We start from the raw sequence: 21359 nt of genomic DNA, 5'->3' as shown, positions 1-21359 counted from the left end.
TTAATCATGGAGATAATGGACTACTGCAGAATCTTTTTATCATTATTTCAATAATTAATAGTTTAATATTATCCGAACGATACAACTTAGCTGTTTTTAAAGATTTGTTGCTTTTAATTATGGGGACCATAAGCTTACTTTATCTAATGGTTTTATACATTTGTGTGGTCTTTAAAGAAAGTGAAAATGACATGTTAATAACAATGGTAAAAATTCGAATCTAGAAAACCTAGAAACCCTACACATGAGACAGACACATTGTACGATGCCGTATTATAAAATGACTGCATTGTAAGAGTTGAAAGAATCATAATGCACTGAGAAAATGGCTGAAATTAAGGCAGGATGAAGGGGTTCGTTTGACAAGGTTTTGTAGGATGGGAAGAGGGAAACATGGAGGTATACTGTTTCTGTCATGTACAACACAAACAAAATTGACTTTGAAGACTAACAAGTTGCAAGTGGATGAGCGCCCAACACTAATCCTCACGAATCGTAAGAGTTTTTAAACGTTTATTATTAAATAATGAAAAGTCGTAAAATTTAAATATTTTTAAAAATATTTTTTGTGTCTTTTTCACGATTAAATCTATTCGTAGAGGAGAGAAAATGTGAATGGACCACTGGATATTCTCTGGAAGATGTTTAGGGATTTTATTACAAAAGTAAGAGATTGTAAAATCTAATACAAAGTTGGAAGATGAGGAAACAAGAGCTGGAAATGTCGGGAGAAACATAGCAGCCACTAGTGTAAACATTTGCACTTCATTATTTAGGGTTTAAGGGGAAAAATCTAAAATAAAATAAAAAACAATTATTGACTCGACATGATCCAAAATAATTATTATTTTTACATATTTAAATATAATTATTATACTATCCCTTTCTTTCTTTCTTTTTAACTATCTTTTTATTTTATCGAATAAAAAATTATTTATATTAAATCAAATCAAAACATTAAAATGAAAATTTTTAATTTTAAATTATACAACAAAAGAGAGAGAAAAGACTCAATTTGCTACATGTATATCCCTACTAACAAAACTTATATATATATAATATAAAATTCGAATCTCGATATTCAGAGATCTAAAATCATAACCTTTACGATCAAGATAATTAAATATCAATGTATATAATTTCATCTTTATCCTTTTCTTGACCACCATGGCTTCACTTAATCCTAGTTGAACCTTGGTTAACAAATAATATCAAAACAGACTCCGACTTGATCTGGATTTAAGATCTAGAAACCCTTTTTTTAACTTAGCAAACAAGAAACCAACGAATATAGTAAGGAAGCTTTATCCGATCTTCAGTGAAATGAAGTCGCCAAATCGACAGAACCTTATCATTCACCGATATATACCCTTTCCAGCACCGACAAATCTAATCTCAACTTTGGTCCAAAAAGGTCCCGCTTCTCAAACACATTAACATTTGCTTTATTTAGACAAACATCGGTTGCAGTTTTTGATTCAATGGTGGCACCTTTGATACCTGCATGCATTTCTCTCTCTTTCTGGACCTGCTTTAATGAATAAAGCGGGAGCATTTTTACTGGGAATTCTTTTAGATAAGGTGTAACTAAATAAAGAGCATTAACACACGTAAAAGTTATCACCCTTTCCGAAAATTCCATTTATCGTTATGATGTTTCTAGTTAATTACCATCAATGGCAGAATCGGAATGTTGGGTTCAAATTAGGGTTTGGAGGATCTGATCAAAGATGTTTGTAGTAATGCATGGATGAGATTGATACCCATTCACAACTCAATTATTAGCTCTACGTTATGGATTAAAGATGAAATTCATATATTATGTGTTTTTTCTCTCCTAATTCTAAAGTTTTGCCCTAATTAATCTGGACCGACCCGCGTCGCATACTTGACTTTCTCACGTCGCTTGACTCTGATTTGCGATTTATCAATGGTCTTTCAATAGTTTTACTCTTTTTTGTGGTTCATTTGCCGATGTAGTTAGATTTGTTCGTATTTTTATTTTGTTCGAGCATTTTGATTTGATTTTTTAACCTTTTACTTCTTTGATCCACACATGTGTGATCTAGGTGGTTAGTTCTTGAGTCAATGATTATAAGAAATGTGCTAATTATAATTTAGTTTAGGTTTACAGATATACTTATAAAGCTTCATTGCAATTCTAAATATTTTCTATTTTTAATAAAATTTTGTTTTCTACAAAAAAATTTTTTTGTTATAGAACAATATTATTATCATAAAATCTTCAAACGAGTTTAACTGATATTAGTTGATATTATACATGCAATAATATTATTGTTGTGGTCGATAAAGATTTTTTATTTTATAACAAAAAGTTTAGGTCAGGTGACTCACTCAATTCAGGACCACGACATACTTAAGACTTAATTGAGATTCACATAGGAATTTACAGATGACCCATCAAGAGTGACGGTGGTAGAACTCGAAATTGACCTTACAAGCTCAAATTTCTGAATCTCAACCACTTATACCATTACTCGTTGACAATTGATATAGATTTTAACATGTTTTAATCTATATCATTTCAACAGTAATTATATCAATCGAACTAAAATTCAATGAATAAAATAATATACTTTAGAGACTACATTTAAAATCTGAATTGCAACAACAATTTTAAATTAAACCTAATTCGAATTATTGAAAATAACTTAAAAGATAAAAAAAATATTAAGTCCTACTCAACTCTATAAATAAACCATTTTGCTTCCTATCACATTCACTTCATTGACATTCATCACCCGTTACTTAGGGAAAAAAAAGGAAAGAAAAGAGGAGGAAGATCAAATGAATAAGGTGGAAGATGAAGTGGCTCTTATCTCCCCATTATACTCTGCTGCTTTCTCCCAAATTGCACCTCAGCAAGGTAATCTAAATTATTCATATTTATCTGTTAAAGATATGATCTTTCAAAAAACAACTTAAAATTATTTATATCGAATATATAAACTTATTTTTGTTAATACTGAACAGCGGAAGCAAAGCCCCGACGGCGGCGGAACAGGAACAAAGGAGGGGAAGACAGCCGTTTCGGGGCTAAAAAGAGGAAGCTTACACAGGAACAAGTTGATGTACTTGAACTTAACTTTGGTAATGAGCATAAACTCGAGTCTGAAAAGAAAGACAGACTCGCTTCCGAACTCGGACTCGATCCCCGTCAGGTTGCTGTTTGGTTCCAGAACCGAAGAGCTCGCTGGAAGAACAAGAAGCTCGAGGAAGAGTTTAGCAAGCTGCAGTCCATCCACGACGGCGTCGTTCTCGAGAAATGTCGTCTTGAATCGGAGGTATAAACATGTATTTTCTTTGCTGGTTTCTCGGGAACCAAGCAGGAACTAACGATATTATCCGGCTCTTCCCTTCTTCACAATTATTTTCTCAGCTACAATTAAAGTTAGTTAATGAATTGCAGGTTATGAAGCTTAAAGAGAAGCTGTGTGAAGCGCAGAAGGAAATCCAACGGCTGGGGGAGCGAGTAGATGGGGTATCGAGTAACAGTCCGAGCTCATCTCTGACAATGGAAGCCATGGATGCACCATTCCTTTTTGAATTTGGAGGATATGAAGATGTTTTCTGCATAGCAGAGAACAGTTACAATATCCATGGCATGGAGTGGATGAATCTGTGAATGTAATTGAAGTAGGAGGTTGATTTCTAGCATTTGTAGATAATTATGATATCTAATGCAAATTAATCCTTAATATCCAGGCTTTAATGTTGACCCGAATTAAATTGTGTAGTTAAGTAACTTGCCTCTTTATTAAGATGGTTTGAGTGAGGTAAATAAATCACATTATAAGGGGTGCCTAAATTTGTACCCAACTTCTAAGGTATCGTTTACTTTAGTATACAGATTTGATTGTTTTGTGTCACAAAAGTGATTAACACAATGGTTAAAAAATTTATTATTCTTTGAGATCTCGGTTCGAGTACTATTTATGCACGTGTATAAACATTTATTATTAAAGAGTTGAGAGTTTTTGAGTAAATATTATCTTGTGTTCTCCTTAGATTTATCAAATATATATATATACATATTTATAATTGTTTTGTGTTTTGATTCCGAATTTCTTTGTTTCTTCAATCTTTCATTTGTTTTAAGTCCATTTTAAACTAAATTCGAACCACATACTCCTCAACTATAGTAGAATACATATATAACTTCAATTCATTATTTTGACTATAATTTTTCCTTTCCAATTTAGTTCCTTCAACTTTATATTTATTCAATTTGATCATCTAACTATAACTCTTTACGATCGTTTTTTCCATCAAATCTTTGACTCCTACATATTCTCATCAATATTTTATCTTCAAAATATTTTTAAACAACGTTATAAATATATTTTATAATTTTATAAGATATTTAATTTATTAAACAATATTACAAATCTTACACATCTAAAAGAATATGAAAATTATATATATGTATCTCGTGTATGTTTAGGGTGAGTCATTTAAATTACAACCAGTAAATATCATAACATTATAAATAATTTCATTCAAATTTGAGAAGAAACTTAAACAAATATATTTGATTTAACTTAAATTTTATAAATTCATCTCGACTCAAAAAATTTAAAAAAAAATTAAATAATAAAACGATACTCTTAAACTCGTCCTACTTGATTTTTTTTCCACTTGATTCAGTCAAATAACCATAGGGATGAGAACGAGTCGAGTTAGGGTCGATTTTTTTTCAACCCGACCCGATCTGAAAATATGTATCCTCCACCCGAACCTGACTTGACCTGAAAATTATATATCATCCATCCGATTTGATCTGACCTGAAAAATATATATCCTCCACCAAACGTCGACCCAACCCGACCCGGTATAAAATAAGTACTTAATTAAAAAAAACATTTTTTAAAGAAATTATATTATTATCCCCGGGTCGGGTCGGGTCGGAGTTTTTTCACCCTCTGCCCGAACCTGATCCAACCTCACATCTTAAAAAGTTCGACTCGATCCGACCTGAACCTATTTTTTTCTTCTAAAAAATCCGACTACATCAGATCGAAACCCATCGATTTCAAGTTAAATGTCCATCCCTAAATACTCACCTTTAATTTACATGGTAAAATAAATTTAGGGTCATTCTAGAATGCCTAAGAGGATAAGTAGATCCATAAAAATTGGAACATTAATTATCCTTCCTCAAACTCCCTCCCGACCCACTCAAAAACTTGTGTAACACCGAAAGGAAAAGCATGCTGATAAAAATGGAGCATTTATAGCAAGATTTTGACGATGACAAAGGTTATGATCATGCTTTTGTTTGCTGATAACAGGAAAGAAAAGACACACACTACAATGAACGCACAAAATCGCGAGAGAAGAGTTGATGAAAGGCGGATGAATGATCCACCTTTGCCCATGTAGCAACGAAAATTCAGGTCGCAAACGAATATATGAGACATTGCACTTATTGTTTGATCCCTTTACCTTGAATGATCCACCATGTAAAATGAATATCAAGTTAAAATTAAGTATCGAAATTAAAATTAATGATCAATACCAAAATTTCGTATCAAAATTAATATTATATTGATTCAAATAATCACAATTAATATGAAGTAAAATTAAGTATAAAATTGTTAAGATGAATGATAACAATTAATATCAAATGCTATGAAATTAGTGCTAATAAAAATTGATGAATAAAGTAAATTATAAAAAACATTGTTAATTAAAATCAAAGAGTAAATTCGAAATTAATTATCAAAATAAAAAAAGCACAGATTATAGAAGATTTAAAACTTAGAAGTCTAAAATATAAATATGGAAAAGTTTTAGGGTTTGTATGCAATTTCTCCATTTAAATTAAATCAAAAGTACGGGAGGATTCATGTAATTTAACCATGTATATTAAAACAGACGAAATTATAAACGCTGAAAACTATGGGGGTTTCACGCAATTTAACCCTTCGATCACAAATAAAGGGAGTTTTTAATGTAATTTTACCGTTAAAAAATTCAGCCTAATCTAGTGCAAAACAGAGAAGAGGATGGAGACTTAACCACGGACTTACACGAGAACGGAAAAGAAAAAAAAAGGACGGCGGGCTGCCGACGATCTCCTTCGATACGGTGACTGCTGGGCGACGCGAAACTCTGCTATGGTCACCGGCGGTCAAAAAAAGGGCAAAAGCACTGCTGAAACTTGAGGCAATGGTTTCCTGCGAGAAACATAGCCACTGGCGGTGGTGACCTTTGATGAAGGTGGTTCCAACTTTTATAATATAATAAACCTAATTCTAATATAACTAAATAACTTAAATTAATTATTAGTTTTAATAAAAAAAGTATATTTTTATTATAATTTTTTAAAGTTATACTTTTTAATATTTACACAATAAAAATAAATCTACTTACTATATATTTCGATACGTTATTTTAACAATATGTTACAGTACGTAACGTGCGCTGTATACTTTTTCGATGTAAAGTTATAACATTTACCTACAATAAAGACTAACTGTGCATTAAAAACATAATATTAAATTATCATGGAAGGTCGACCTGCTTCTTAATTTGTCTACAAGCACTATAGCTCCATATCCTTTTCTCTACCAAAAGCGGATGAATAATTAGTCAATGTAAGAATTACTTTTCTAAATTACTCACAAAAGAAATCTTTACATCAATTCTACTCCAATTTAAATAAATAAAAAATACTTAATTTAATCTAACCCAAATTAAGACACTTTAAAATTTTCTATTCATGAGGAAAAAACTTTAATTTAGAAAACCATGCGGTAAAGTAACTCACCTTCAAAAGATTATAAAAAGAATTAATTATAAAATAAGTACACAAATTATAACGCTTTTCACATGAATAAGTGTCTAAAATATTTTTTGAATAATTCCGGTGCTTAACGTTACAAAAGTTACCAATTTAGATGTCTGAACCGTCAACGGTGTTAATTTTCTCTATTAAGTGACATGTGCCACAATTTGATAATTTTAAAAAAATTATATAAAATTTTTAATATATATAAAGGAAACACATAAATTTCGAAATAACAATAAAACTTTGAAAACTTTTGTAACACCTTAATTCAGTTAAACCCGAAGATTCATGGATTATAATATTTATACGAGACTACAAAAATAGTGACCCAAAATTTTCTTTTAAAACTGTTTGTAAATCTCTTAACTTTAAACATAATGTAATATAAAAATATAATAATAAACTGGATTTACAAATAATGGAAAACTCCTAAAATACATCCGTAAAATAATACAAAATATTGAGTTTTAAAAGAGTTATGACTGAATACATAACAAAGTCTATAACAGTACATACCCTCTAAAGATGACTCAAGGCGTATTCTGAGGGGTCTGAAAATTTGCTCTGTTGCACTAAAATATCTGATGACGATAGCTTCTCACAATATGTCCCTAAGAACCTGCGCACGGAAACACATTCTGAAAGTTAAGCTTACGAGCTCAGTGCCTCACTAAAATCTGTACTATACTATATGCATTCACCACATGAAATGACAAGTGGCATAAGTATGAGTATACAACTACTAGACTGTTAATCTGTGACTCACATCATGGAGTGATTGAGGGATTATATATCTCGGAGCTCACACACATCTCTAACACTATCGAAGCATCATCGGATACTCCTGGATGAGATCCGAAATTCTATATCGGAACATACACTCACCGACTTACTCCATCGAGTCTTGGGGCATCTGCTCCCAGTCTGTTGCTATAATGTCGTGGCATTAAATTAGATCCACTAACTGTCGTATTTCTACTAAAAGAAACTCGGATGTCCTGATTGTTTCTCGAGCTTTAACGAACGTTAGTTTTATGTAAACCTAGCTATTTTTGTTTCTACTGTTATGATATTAATTATTGTTCTAGCGTTTACATCAACTGCCAATATCGCCCAAAATCGGATAATGGTCAACTCCGGTGGTCCGTCGACGATCTCAACCATCTCTCCTATAATCTCAACAGGTCGGAAAAATGTTTCAAACTTGTAAGAGAAAGTTGCATTCAATGACAATGGAACAAAAAACCCTCTCATGTCTTGTTGAACCTCTCTTTCTGGTCCAAAACAAAAGCCAGAAAGTTCCAAAAAGACAAAGAAGAAGCCAAACTTGGATTCAACGTTGAAGCAACTATGAAGCTTCATAAGGCTTTTGCCTTAAATCAATGCTAAATCTGTTCTTTTAATGTAACTTCAACAAAATGCTGTTTCTGGGGAAGCTTCCTTCAACCCTTTTCTGTCTCAGCTTCATCGTTTACCTTCCTCTGTTCACCACAATAGTGTGGACAACTCGATTCTGATACGAATACGTGACAAAGACGTATCCGTATGTATACTCACCTCTTGTGAGAGAGTGTTTTATAAATGCAGACACCAGGGAGGTACTATAGGAGTGAAACTCAATGTTTCATCAAATTTTCTACTTTTCTCCGTTTTGTATTCTGCTGTATATCAAGGGGAGATGAATTAGAAGATAAATAAGAAAACTTTTACCCAGAAAAAAGTTTTTCATTTGACTCCCTCTCTGATAATAGTTCATAAGCAGTAGCCGAAATGGCTGGATTTCAAGTGAACCGGAGAGGCTTGGCAATGGTAGCATGGGCAATCTTTCTAGTTCTTGTCATGATGACCAATGCTGGGATTGCTGAAAGAACATTGAAAGACAAAACAAATCACCAAGTTTTCAAAGAAAAAACACAAAGCCTTCTACATAGAGTTGTCAGCTTCCTATGGCAAGGTAGCAAGGCGGCCTATGAACCCATCTGGCCGGTAAGTTACCTGCCAGTGAACCTTCTTGAACATCATTCAAGTTTGTTTAGTTTTGATAATTGAACTCAATTGTTGATTCAACAGGAGATGGAGTTTGGTTGGAAAATAGTTATCGGAACAATCGTTGGATTCCTTGGTGCAGCTTTGGGTAGCGTTGGAGGTGTTGGTGGTGGTGGATTTTTTGTTCCAATGCTCACTCTAATCATAGGCTTTGACCCCAAGTCTTCCACTGCCATTTCCAAGTGTGAGTTTCTTTTTCTAGATATCGATCGCAACGTTATGTCACAGTCGTATTCTAAACTTCGACACAACGAAACTCGAACAAATATATATACTTCTTTGCTGGAGACTGCAGGTATGATCATGGGTGCCGCTGGATCAACAGTATACTATAACCTGAGACTTAGGCACCCAACACTGGAAATGCCCCTCATAGATTATGACTTGGCATTGCTCTTCCAGCCTATGCTTATGCTTGGAATCAGCATTGGAGTTACCCTCAATATCCTGTTTGCCGATTGGATGGTTACGCTTTTGCTTATCATCCTCTTTATCGGTAATATTATGTTACTCGGACTCTTCATTTTTTATAAAAAAAAATAACATTGTACGGGTAACATAGGTAACCATGAACTATGACAGTTCTTTTTTTTCTGATATAAATGATGCCATTGCCAGGTACTTCAACTAAAGCCTTAATCAAAGGTGTAGAAACATGGAAGAAAGAGACAGTGATGAAAAAGGTAGATTTTTCAACTTGTTTCTCTCTAAGTATTTCCGTGGAATGGATTCTTAATGAGGGTTTTGAGATTCTATTTACAGGAAGCTGCAAGGTTAGAAGCCGAGCAGTCGAAAGCCGGTGAGTGTGTTATTGATCTCCAAATTAGCTTTTCATGCGTAGGTGAAATGTTGCAAATGGCTTGTGCTAAAACTTTGAGTGTTGCAGATGGAGCTGTTCAAGGTTATAAACTGTTACCTAGTGGCCCAAACACCATGCGATATGATGACGTGAGTTTTAATAACATTTTCAGTTTTCTTAAAACGACAGTCTTTTATATTCTTTGTTATAATCAGCTGTTGTCGTTGTCGATCACTCGATTCAGGTTCCCCTGGTGCAAAACATATACTGGAAAGAGTTATCGCTGCTCGTTTACGTATGGATCGGTTTTCTCGTCGTTCAGATTATTAAGGAATATCTTCAGACTTGCTCAGTCATGTATTGGATTGTGAACTCCTTGCAGGTAGAAAATCTTGAAATGTACATATTTACAGAACAGAGAATTTAGAGTTTATTATGTTTATCTTTGTTTTTTTTCCCCTATAGATACCTATTGCTGCCTCTGTGACAGTCTTTGAAGCCATATGCTTATACAAAGGGAGAAGGGTGATTGCATCAAAAGGAAAGGAAGTGACCAATTGGAAGATATATCAGCTTCTTTTTTACTGTTCTTGTGGCATAATTGCTGGTGTGGTTGGTGGTCTGCTTGGATTAGGAGGTGGCTTCATCTTGGGTCCTCTTTTCCTCGAACTCGGAATTCCCCCTCAGGTATAGTATCGGAATATAGTCACTGCTTTCTCGAATGTTTACGTCGAAGGTTTTGTTCTCTGTGGACATTCACTGGTCTCTTGAGGCTTTGTTAACTGCAATGTGCCTACTTGGTTCGAACAAGGAGCCTCTCACATATGACCTTATGAGAGATCATTGGTTCGAACTATAAGTGACACACCTGCAGAAGGTAGATCTTTGAGGAATCATTATGTGCTCGAAGATGATAATACCTACAATATAAGCATACATCGGGGTCAGAAGCTGAAAAAGGATTCATGTTCAAGCTCTGATTCAAGGTTTACATCTAAAGAGATAAAATGCAACCTGTATTGATGATGTTACCATGCAATTGTGCAGGTAGCTAGTGCAACTTCGACATTTTCAATGGCATTCTCGGCCTCGATGTCGGTCGTACAATATTATCTTCTCAATCGTTTCCCTATCCCATACGGTAAGCAACGATGGCACTAAAAAAGGTCACCATTAGGCTTCATCGGCCTTATAGAGTGTGGTTAACTCCTTGTTTACCCTGCAGCTGCTTATTTCGTCCTGGTAGCCACCATTGCAGCCTTCACCGGCCAGCATGTAGTCCGAAAAATCATCACGGTCTTCGGACGAGCATCAATAATCATCTTCGTACTAGCATTGACCATCTTTATCAGTGCAATCAGTTTGGGTAAATACAATGCTTTCCTTTGCTTCAATCATATGAAGCTGCTGAGCTGAACCATATATTTTGGTGAATGTTGGCAGGTGGAGTTGGCATTGCTGATATGGTTCAAAAACTGGCAGATGAAGAGTATATGGGATTTGAAAACCTTTGCAAGATCTCTTGACTTCATTTTTTCCCCAAGTTATTACAGATGAAGCAGAGAACAAGCAGATTGAATTGAAGTTTGAGGCCTTCAAAGCCAACTATTTGTCGATTGTTTTCAATTTAAGATTTGGGTTTTGCTTGTATATCGGTGGATATTCATCATGTTTTTTTAGCTCATCAGGGGAAGCGGATTTTTTTATTTAGCTCATTAGGGCATCCGACATTTATTTCAGAGAATTTGACAATTGTTACAATGATGTTGGAACTCATCATGTCGAGGTGACGAATTTTAACAAGAAATTATTTTTATCCAAATTCGTTAGATGACGAATTCTAATAAAATATAAATATTTTTATTAAAATTTATCACATCAAGATAAAATATTTAAATAAAAATATTTTTTTAAAATTCGTCGTCTCGACATGATGAGTTTCAGAAAGAATTTCAAGTTACTGTAGAGAATGCTATAAATCCCAAAATAAACTTTTACGTGCCGATAAATTGTAATAGGCGAATGTAGCCTATTCATCATTCATCCTCTTATCCAATGTATGGAAAAAAGAAAAAAAAATTCTTTTGCAATCAATTAATATTCATCCTTACTCAATAATATGACCAAAATATATTGTTCTAATATTATTGGGACAATTGTATAATTGTATATTACAGAATGTAAATTTAAGATGGTATATTGAAAATTTGGGTAAAGTACACAAATGGTCGTTCGTCTATAGGGTGTTGTTTCATTAAGTTCATGGACTATTAAAAGTTACAAAATAGTCTTTTCGAATTTAGTGTGTTGTTTTGTTGAGTCTATCTACTATTAAAAGTTATAAAATGGTCACTAGACTATTCATTATGTTCCAAACTCGTCATTTTCCCTTAAAAAACAACGATTGTCTAAGCCGGACGTTAACATGATGACTGAGATTTGATAGTCGTTTGAGATTCTAGGATCAAGTTTTATCATATCACAATCAATAATTTAATGTTCAACTCAGAATACCATCAATTTTTTAACAGAAAATGACTGGTTTGGAACATAATTAATAGTCGATTGATCGTTTTGTAACTTTTGATAACTGATAGACTTAATAAAGCAACACTATATAGTCAGAGGATCATTTTACTACTTTTAATTGAGAGACTTAATAAAATAATATTTCATAGTTAGGAGACCATTAGTGTATTTTATCTTAAAATTTTAAGGTATAAAATTATAAAATTTTAAAAATTAAAAATTAAATTATCAATAGAAAAAAAAAACAAAATACTTAAATTATACAAAGAATTAATTATGAGTGAGATTGCATTTCAACCCTCCCTCAATTTATCTCCGATCTAATAAATCATCTTATTAATTCTTAATTTTTTAAATAAAAAATAATTATGTTTGAATGCATTTAAAGCAGATACGTATCACGTTTAAATTAGTTAAAATTGATTATTAATTTAGGTGAAGTTGAATTGACTTTGCCTTAAAAGAACAATATAAAAAACAAACTTGCCATCCCACGCTTTGTGTGCTTAGCTAATAAAATGAAGGGAAAATATAATAGAGAGGTCACTGAACCATGTTAAAAGATTGTTTTGGTTATTGAATTTTTAAAAGTTACAGAATAATTATTAAATTATCAAAATATTAAGAAATGATCCCTAATTTTTATTGAAATTTTAAAAAATAGTACCTAAATTAATCTTAACTTTTCAATTATTATAGTATTAAACTGATCATTTTGTAATAATTTGATTAATTTATTGACTGTTTTATAACTTTTAAAACTTCAGTGACCAAAATGATCCTTTAAGCATAGTTTACTTACCTATGATGACGTACTTTACTAGAATAAAACTAAAAACTATTCTCCGGTTCTTCTTGCTTTCCCACCATTAATAAAGGAAAAATATTCAGCTCAAACTTTCGATATTCTCATTGCCTCTGATAGTTTCGATTTTCATCTGGTTTTTGCTTAATCAGGTATTTCCTTTCTATTTCTTCTTATTTTAACATTTCTTCTTCGTCAATACTTCTAGTGTTGTTGAGTTGTGAAGTAGATCTATATGCATCGACCGATTCATCTTCGTTTTGAGTTTTCCTGCACAATTTTGTTTCTAGTTTTCGTGTTTATTAGATTTGAAGAAAATACTCTGTTTCCTTTCTTTTCTTTTTGAAAGTGAACGTAGAGATAGATCTGTTTTCAAAATTGATGGATCTTTAAGAGCTCTGACCTCTGTCAGTCGTTCAATGAATGCTTGAAATGTCAAACGCCTTTTATGAGTTCTTTCCTCCGCGTTGCTTTCCGAATTTTCATGTAAGATGATCGATGTATATTAATTTCTTGTTAGGTAAGGAATTCAAACTTAATGGCTGCTGTTAAGTTTGTGCTATTAATAATCAAATTAGAACAATTATTTTATTTTCATCTTTTGAACGGTAAATTTGGGTTTAATTTTTGATCGATTTAATTTGCAGTGAAATGTTTCTTCGTAGAAAGCATACACAGAAGGACGATTCTGAGCAACGAGATGCTAAGGTAATTTTTTCATTCATATATATAACTGATTTTTAAGTAGAATAAATTTAATTAATTCTGGTCAAATTTTGTGGATTTGATCTCTAGATGTTGTAAATAGGGGAGGCGCTAAATTAGTGACTAAAAATATTCTGAGTTTTTTTTATATGGACTTGATCACTAGAATAAGTTTAATTCATTTTTCTTGTAGTATTTGTGTTTGAAACCGGTATTCGACACGTTCCTTAATACAAATATATCTGTGTTAGGCACAGTTTGCATCTAAAGCACACCGGATGCTTGAATAACATAGGTGTCAATTTGTAGTGTCAAGATGGAATATTTGTAATTTAACATAAATTGTCCGGTTGCAATTGTAAGTAAACTCTGAATACTTGGCTGATATGCAGGTCAGTGAACTCAGGACTGCAATAGGGCCCCTGTCTGGGCGCAGTTCAATGTACTGTACCGATGCATGCCTCAGGAGATATTTAGAAGCTCGGAATTGGAATGTTTCTAAGGCAATGAAAATGTTGGAAGAGACGTTAAAGTGGCGTTTGACGTATAAGCCAGAAGAAATCCGTTGGGTATGTTTGATGATTCCTGCCTCTTTATGGTAGTAATGCTTATATGTGTGTGCGCGCGCGCGCGTGTTAGTCAAACTTGGCTGCTGGTGTGGGATAGGTGCATGTACTCGACATGGATATGTTCTTTTTTCAAGTTTTTCATGTATCTTGAGTCTTTGGATTATTATATCCTATACTTATATTTGAATATGGATACTCCACAAAAATAAATAGTTGGAGCAACATACAGTGATCAATCTATATCTTGTTAGTGCCAGATGAGTTTCCAAAGCCTATTTGAATACTTGAAACTTCATATAATTAGTTCAAGTTGAAACTTTGTTAGATCAGTTAGATTTGATGATTATGAAACTGGATTATAGTTCTTTCCTACCTTATCATGAATCACATGTTCCATTCTTGTTTTTGCATATGATTATGACTTTATAACTAGTACAGTTTTTGGTGATAAATGCTCGTATTTCTTGTTTCTCAAACTTGCCTCACTGCATCTTCTTCTCCAGCATGAAGTGGCACATGAAGGTGAGACCGGAAAAGTTTCCCGGGCGAACTTCCATGACCGTCAAGGAAGAACAGTGCTTATAATGAGACCTGGAATGCAGGTTTGCACTGGTTTTCATTTGTTCTGGGTCACCAATCTTACTCTATTAATTTTTCCACCTATATTTCTTGGCAGAATACAACATCAGCAGAAAATAATATCCGCCATTTGGTTTATCTCATAGAAAATGCTATCCTTAATCTCTCCGAGGGCCAAGAACAAATGTCATGGTTGATAGACTTCACCGGCTTTTCATTGAGCACCAGTGTTCCCATCAGAACTGCCCGGGATATCATTTACATACTTCAGAGTCACTATCCAGAGAGACTGGCAATCGCTTTCTTGTATAATCCACCGAGGTTTTTTGAACCATTCTACAAGGTTTGATCTCCTGCCTTTCCATTTGGTTTCTTGTACTATTTGAGCATTCTGTAAGACTGCCCATTTACTTTCTGAAAATAGGCAGGCGGGAAGGGGATTTCCAAACCTAGAGGGTAAATATCCCCTTACCTGTATTTGGATATGGAAGTATCTATATCCGTGATCCACGCGTTACACATTCGGACATGGGCACAGAGATTAATCCTGCAAGGACCCCCTACATACATAGAAGTAGTTAAACATACTCTTATCTGATATGAACACTCAAGTTAGTCGAATACAGGTATTTTGAAGGAAAATGAAGTCAGCAACGTAGAGGCTAGGTATTGTCCATGATGTGTAAATGATTATACCCTTTATTTTCATCTTGTATGGAATGCAAACTAGCATAAAACCTGTGTACTTAGCTCCAAGAAGCTGCAATATTTCAATCTTAGATTGTTACATTAACATGAAATATCACTTAAAAGATATTTGATTGATTTTTTTTTTTGCTTTGAGCATTTTCCACAGGCTGTCAGGTTATTTCTGGATCCAAAAACAGCTCAGAAGGTGAAGTTTGTTTACGCTAAAAACAAAGACAGCGTAGAGCTCATGCAATCTTACTTTGATGTCGAGAACCTCCCCAGTGAATTCGGAGGAAATGCGACCCTGAAGTATGACCATGAAGAGTTCTCACGATTGATGGCTCGAGATGATGTAACGACAGCTAAATTCTGGGGAATTGACGAGAAACCCCACCAAATCAGCAATGGACATTAGGTGGTGTTGGAGTCGGCGCCCATTGCACAGCGAGCGAACTGAGAGAACTCACATATTGTCTAGAAATGGAATGTCTGAGATTTAAGTAAGTACAAGATGAGCATCAAAATTAGCATCCTTGCTTAGGGGATGAATAAGTGTCGGTTGTTCTTTTTCTCCGCAATGCTAACCATTAGCATGTTTTATGCTTACATAAATGCTACTACTTCAGTGTTTCTCATCTTTCAGATTGTTTTTAGAGGTTATGCCTATATTTTATGTGACATAAATTTTTATGACATGACCAATGGGAAAAAAAGAAGCCCTGAAGTTAATATATAAACAGCGACACTTTCGAAGTATTATAAAAGTGTACATATAATTAAAAATATTGTTGAAGAATTATCACTCTAAACTCGATTCCTTTCCAACTTCGACCGCTGAACCAGTCCCAAACCCAAAAATAAACACAAATAATTTAAATCAAGTAAACACATACTATGTAACATCCTAAACTACTACTTACCTAAACTACTAAGATCAGATTATTTCACACAACACTTTTAAAAAAAATCTAACAACAATAAAGAGCTGGTCCCTGGTCCCAACTACATAATTAAAATTTAATAGGTTATTTATTTCTATTTTCAAGATACAAGTTGTTCACGCAATTGGAGTATAATATTTAAAGTTTGATCGTCGTGTTTTAAATATGTTCCATGTCATATCTAAGTTGGCATTTAACATTCAAGTCGGTGACTAAATTGATGGAAAGACTTGATTGTTATGACATCGATAGTTTGTGGACTTAATTAAAAAAAAATAGTTTGGGATGTTTGGTGCAATTAATTTTTTTGTTACATAGTATGAATAGTTAATGTTGGCGAGTTGGCATTGAAGAATAACAGAAGGGTAGTTTGGGGGGGCTAATGATGGTGGCTTGAGGTATATGTAGAGCGAATATGCACTTACATTGTTTTACCTCATCTTACAAAGATTTGGAACCCTTATCACCACCTGCCTTCCAAAGTAACACTGCTGGATTCCCAATTTTCACCTTGATAGAATTGTTCTCATTTGATGGCTGCTAATTTGTATTTACTTAATGACTGGAATTTTCAAAAGAAGATGCCTAGATAGCCATTCTGTTTCCTAAATAATCAGATTCTATATTCAAAGAACAGATGATCCGACCAAGCAGTGAAGTTAAAACCTTGGGTCAAAGTTAATGAAAGTAAATCCACTAATTTTGTCTAGTCTACATCTACTAGCATAAGCTTGGGAACAACTTTCTCAGAGAATTTTGGACAAAAGAACAGATGGTTCAGGAAAAATGGTAATAAATAGCAAAGTGAATCTGATCGAGGGAGCCAAAAGAGGATCTTTCAGTGTTCTTCCTTTGCATCATAGACTTTGGGGTTCTTGCACTAATCAGTTGAACTGTGTGCATGCATACTAGTATGTCAGAAAGCTAGTAGCCAGTTTAAGGTCTTCAAAGGTGATATTGATCATGGATCTTTTGGTAACAAATTGGTACACGTGAAGTGCATTTTCAGTACATGAATGCATAGAAGATTGCTTCATCGGTCAGAGTCTTCACTTTTCCGATAACAGTTCTTGACTGGGATTCGAGATAGAAAGGCTAACCGGAAGAAGCTAATTCTTATAAAGAAGTGTTTCTTGTCAGTTACATCTTTGGATTATTTCTGGTTTTATATTCAGGTGTGGCACACCCAATATCCAACATCAGGAGTTACGATGCATACCAGTATCCGATACTCAGTCTAAGTAACATGGTGTTGTACATTTATCAGTCTATGGTTAAAGTTTACCAAGGTTGTGCTTATGCATGCTTAAAAAGATATAACAAGTAGGACTCTCAAGAAAAGCTTCCATTAACACATAAATGCAAGTAATAAAATAGAGGAAGCGTTCCAAGGGAGAAAGAAGGGTATCTTCTTACCAACATGCTATATATCATTCACAGGCCTGTTTGGAATAAAGCTGACCTGGTAGATTGCCAGGGCTTGAAAGCAAGGAAGGATTAATAATAAACCATAGCAACATCGATGACATAGATCTCTGATCCGCAGTGATCATTCACAAGCCGGTTTGGTGTCAAAGCTGCTTAGGCAGATTGCAAAAGCTTGGACAGTGGATAGAGGGTAACGATAATCCATGGAGAAGATGTCTTTGCCGATTTTTCCAAACTGTAAGATTACCTTCTCTTGCTCTTCGGGTGATATGTTATGTGATGACTCTGCAGCTGCAACAAGCTGGAAATTCTTAACAGAGGCCACCGTCACACGCCCCTTGAAGTTAAGGCACCAGCACTGTAACTGTTCATGCCATCTTGGAGCCTTGTTCTTTAGGGTTAGTGGCTCTCCTGAGTCCACGGCAACTATTGGCATGACTGGGAGGGATCGGGAGCTGGTGTTTGCCACTGGTTCCTTACCTTTCGAATTGGTTAAGGAAGAAAGTTGTTCGTCAAAGGATCGGCTGAATGCCAATGGTGTCGGTGCGGTGCCTCCTTCCTGAATAGCAGACACGGGAACCGAGTGCAAAACGCAATACATTCTCCTCGGTCCCTGCTTTCGGAGAACATTGAGCTCGTAGGTAATGGTACCTATGTTGTAGTTGGATGAAGATAGTTTTTGAGACACCTGCTTCGAATGTAATCTTCGACTCGATCGGGTAGTTGATGGTACTATTGAATCACATGTAGGTTGACTGTCATATATCGTGAACTTGGTACCGAAAAAATTAGACCTGCAAAGCAATTTGAATGTGTCATCACAGACATTATTAAGAGAATAACCGGACAAAGATAAGAAATCTAACGGTGAGACTTGCCTTAGTTTACCAATATATGTATGGTCGGCCCTAGAAAACTCATCAGCAGCCATAGATATAATGAAGTCCGTGCATGTAGCCCTTCTGACCTTCCTTGCTGCTAACAGGAATTTATCATTCTTTCCCTCAGCTGTAAATCAAAGAAGCGACACAAGTGAATAGTTCTCAAAACATATGGAAGCTTCATAAAAGTGGTATCTCTAATGAATATTGTATTATTTGGCTAGAATAATGAGTATAATTTATGAGAACTACAAAGCTAGTTAACCCAGATTATGTCAAAGCCAGCTTCAACCGAGCATAAAGTCTGGTATGGGAACAGGAAAAACCGAAATGGAATGTTATACTGTTTTTGTATCAAAACAGATATTCACATCTTAAGCTTAAATATCTCATGAATAATAGTAACTAAGGACACCAGAACAATTAACTTACAAGGCATCAGACCATAGAACAAGTGATATGTAGAAGTTGCTCTGTCCCTTCTAATATAGCATTGGATCGGGGAATCGCGAGGACCGGGCTGTTCACGTGCAAAAATAGTATATATCAGCAACCTTTTAAATGGAAGAATAAGATGATAGATACATAGCCACTCCCATTATTTATGAAGACAGACAGAGTGCGAAAATTTAGACCCATCTAATAGGCACGTGTTCGTTCAACAACTTAAATTATACATCAATTACGAGCCAGTGTTCGTTTCAAGATAGAAAAGTCACACTGTAGAAATGTAGATTGCAAGGCAACTATGTTATTGACAAAGATGGATACAACCAATATATCACTGCAAAGATTTTGGCCTTTTTGCCAATGTAAACCTTACTACCGTCGATATAGCGAGAGTAGTTCATTGCCAATTGATCAAAATGACATGTAATCCAATACAGAAAAAGTACAACCTGCTTCAACGAAATGGGGAATGTGAGGCTTCCACATTGCTCGGGAGTTTTCACAATCTCCTTTGTAATCTCCCTCCAAGACCTACAAACTGCTGCGCAAAACACGACAACTGCTCGAGCAGGCCAAGCTGTCTCACTCAGTTCGACCCTTTGGATGATATCCAAGAGCAACTCGGGCGGCAGATTCGCCCAAGGGCTTTGGTCTACGGATTCAGATACGGCCGGTGTTCGATCAGGAGCGACATGAGATCGAGTCAGACTACGCCGAATCTTGCTTTCACCTCCTTTGATATGTTCCCAATCCCCTCTTTCATTTCCTTTAATTCTAGCATAATACTCTCGAGTGACATCCTTTATAAGCATTACCGAATCCAATCTCTCAATATTCAACTACAAATATTAACATATACGTTAAAGAAACAAAACCCAAAGATCAACAACCATGAATGATATTAAATGTACAAAAAAATGGATCTCTTTATACCTGAATCGCCGACCCAGAAAAGCTAAAAGCTCGAGATTGTGAGAAGAAACGAAAAGGAAGAAACTAATTTAAGCCAAACGGTTCAAATCAACCCAAAAATGAACCAGCTCAGATGCACTCCCCACACTCTTAGGGACCCACGCAGTTCAATCAACACCACGAACCAACGAAAAAGATCAGATCAGAGTGAAACAAATAATTAAAAACGTTTTCAGTAATTTAAGAAAGGTGCCAACCTTTTCTCTTTTTTATTAGCGGGAATCCTAAGACGGTCACGTCGTTTCTAACGCCGGTGCCACCGCCACAACCAGCGTCAAAGCCGACGTGTAGTCCTCCTGGCCACCACCGGCTTTCTCCCTGGATCAGAAGCGGAAACTAACACTCTACAAGAGCTCTCTTTCACTTGAATGGGATCCAAAGTGTTCCCCCCCCCTCCCCCTCATATATACTGTTATTTTTAGAAAATATTTCTAAATTAATAATAATAATAAATATTATTTTTATAAAATATCTAAAATATTAATTTTAATTTATTTTAATACTTAAACTTTTGATTTTCTAAAATTATATCTAATATTTAATTTTTATTCATTTTAGTGCCTCACCTTAAAATTCTAACTGCACCACATTTTCTATGGATAATTACATCATTCATTACTTAATTATCTTTTCACTCCTATTTTGGTATTAATGTTGGAAAATTTTCAATTTAACTACTCAACTTTCAAATTACTCATATTTTAATCACTTTAATTTATTTTATTAATAATTTTTGTGACATGACATTTTTTATTATTATTAATGTATAATTAAAAATAAAAAATAAATTTGAAAGTAAATTAAGATTAATTTGAAAGTTAAGTAATTAAATTAAAAAAAATTAAACTTTAGTGACCAAAATAAGAGTGAGAAGATAGTTGAGTGATAAATGACCCATAAAAATGTGTCACTTACTAATTATCCGTTAAGTTTTTAATTGTGATGTACTAAAACGAAATAAAAACTAAAAGTTATATATACTTTTAAAAATTTAGAAGTTTAAGTATTAAAATTAATAATTTAGATATTAAACGTATAATTTACTCTTATATTTTTAATTATTTACTCCCTTAAAATCTCATGAAAATATATTACTTTATACATCTCTGATTAATTTTTTTTTAAAATTATTTATATATATTTTATCAATG

General features: G+C 34.1%; 4 protein-coding genes across 4 annotated transcripts; 3 read left to right on the top strand and 1 right to left on the bottom strand.

Annotated features, from left to right (window-relative positions):
- The first annotated feature begins 2758 nt into the window (after positions 1-2758).
- LOC120132581 (homeobox-leucine zipper protein ATHB-40-like) lies at positions 2759-3745 on the top strand. Its single transcript, XM_039149320.1, has 3 exons — positions 2759-2887; positions 2995-3305; positions 3431-3745. The coding sequence occupies exons 1-3, from the start codon at positions 2809-2811 to the stop codon at positions 3644-3646; spliced, it is 606 nt and encodes a 201-aa protein (XP_039005251.1). The 5' UTR covers positions 2759-2808; the 3' UTR covers positions 3647-3745.
- A 4732-nt stretch (positions 3746-8477) lies between these two features.
- Positions 8478-11330, top strand: LOC120132722 (sulfite exporter TauE/SafE family protein 3-like). Its single transcript, XM_039149418.1, has 11 exons — positions 8478-8800; positions 8885-9044; positions 9156-9356; positions 9479-9543; positions 9623-9659; positions 9747-9808; positions 9904-10041; positions 10125-10346; positions 10707-10800; positions 10885-11025; positions 11103-11330. Exons 1-11 carry the CDS (start codon positions 8585-8587, stop codon positions 11183-11185), a joined length of 1419 nt encoding a protein of 472 aa, XP_039005349.1. The 5' UTR covers positions 8478-8584; the 3' UTR covers positions 11186-11330.
- A 1728-nt stretch (positions 11331-13058) lies between these two features.
- Positions 13059-16156, top strand: LOC120132537 (phosphatidylinositol transfer protein 3-like). The gene is made up of 6 exons (XM_039149281.1): positions 13059-13145; positions 13641-13701; positions 14091-14267; positions 14771-14869; positions 14944-15189; positions 15703-16156. The coding sequence occupies exons 2-6, from the start codon at positions 13645-13647 to the stop codon at positions 15949-15951; spliced, it is 828 nt and encodes a 275-aa protein (XP_039005212.1). The 5' UTR covers positions 13059-13145; positions 13641-13644; the 3' UTR covers positions 15952-16156.
- A 1645-nt stretch (positions 16157-17801) lies between these two features.
- On the bottom strand, positions 17802-20488 carry LOC120132770 (tubby-like F-box protein 5). Its single transcript, XM_039149463.1, has 5 exons — positions 20170-20488; positions 19686-20075; positions 19219-19306; positions 18784-18913; positions 17802-18699 (listed from the first exon to the last, which is right to left on the bottom strand). Exons 2-5 carry the CDS (start codon positions 20046-20048, stop codon positions 18027-18029), a joined length of 1254 nt encoding a protein of 417 aa, XP_039005394.1. The 5' UTR covers positions 20049-20075; positions 20170-20488; the 3' UTR covers positions 17802-18026.
- Between the last annotated feature and the right edge of the window lie 871 nt (positions 20489-21359).

This window comes from Hibiscus syriacus, unplaced genomic scaffold (assembly GCF_006381635.1).
Source record: "Hibiscus syriacus cultivar Baekdansim isolate YM2019G1 unplaced genomic scaffold, ASM638163v2 tig00110569_pilon, whole genome shotgun sequence".
Taxonomy (NCBI): Eukaryota; Viridiplantae; Streptophyta; class Magnoliopsida; order Malvales; family Malvaceae; genus Hibiscus; species Hibiscus syriacus.
The sequence above is the reverse complement of the archived record's forward strand: the minus strand, read 5'-3'. Positions and strand labels throughout refer to the sequence as shown.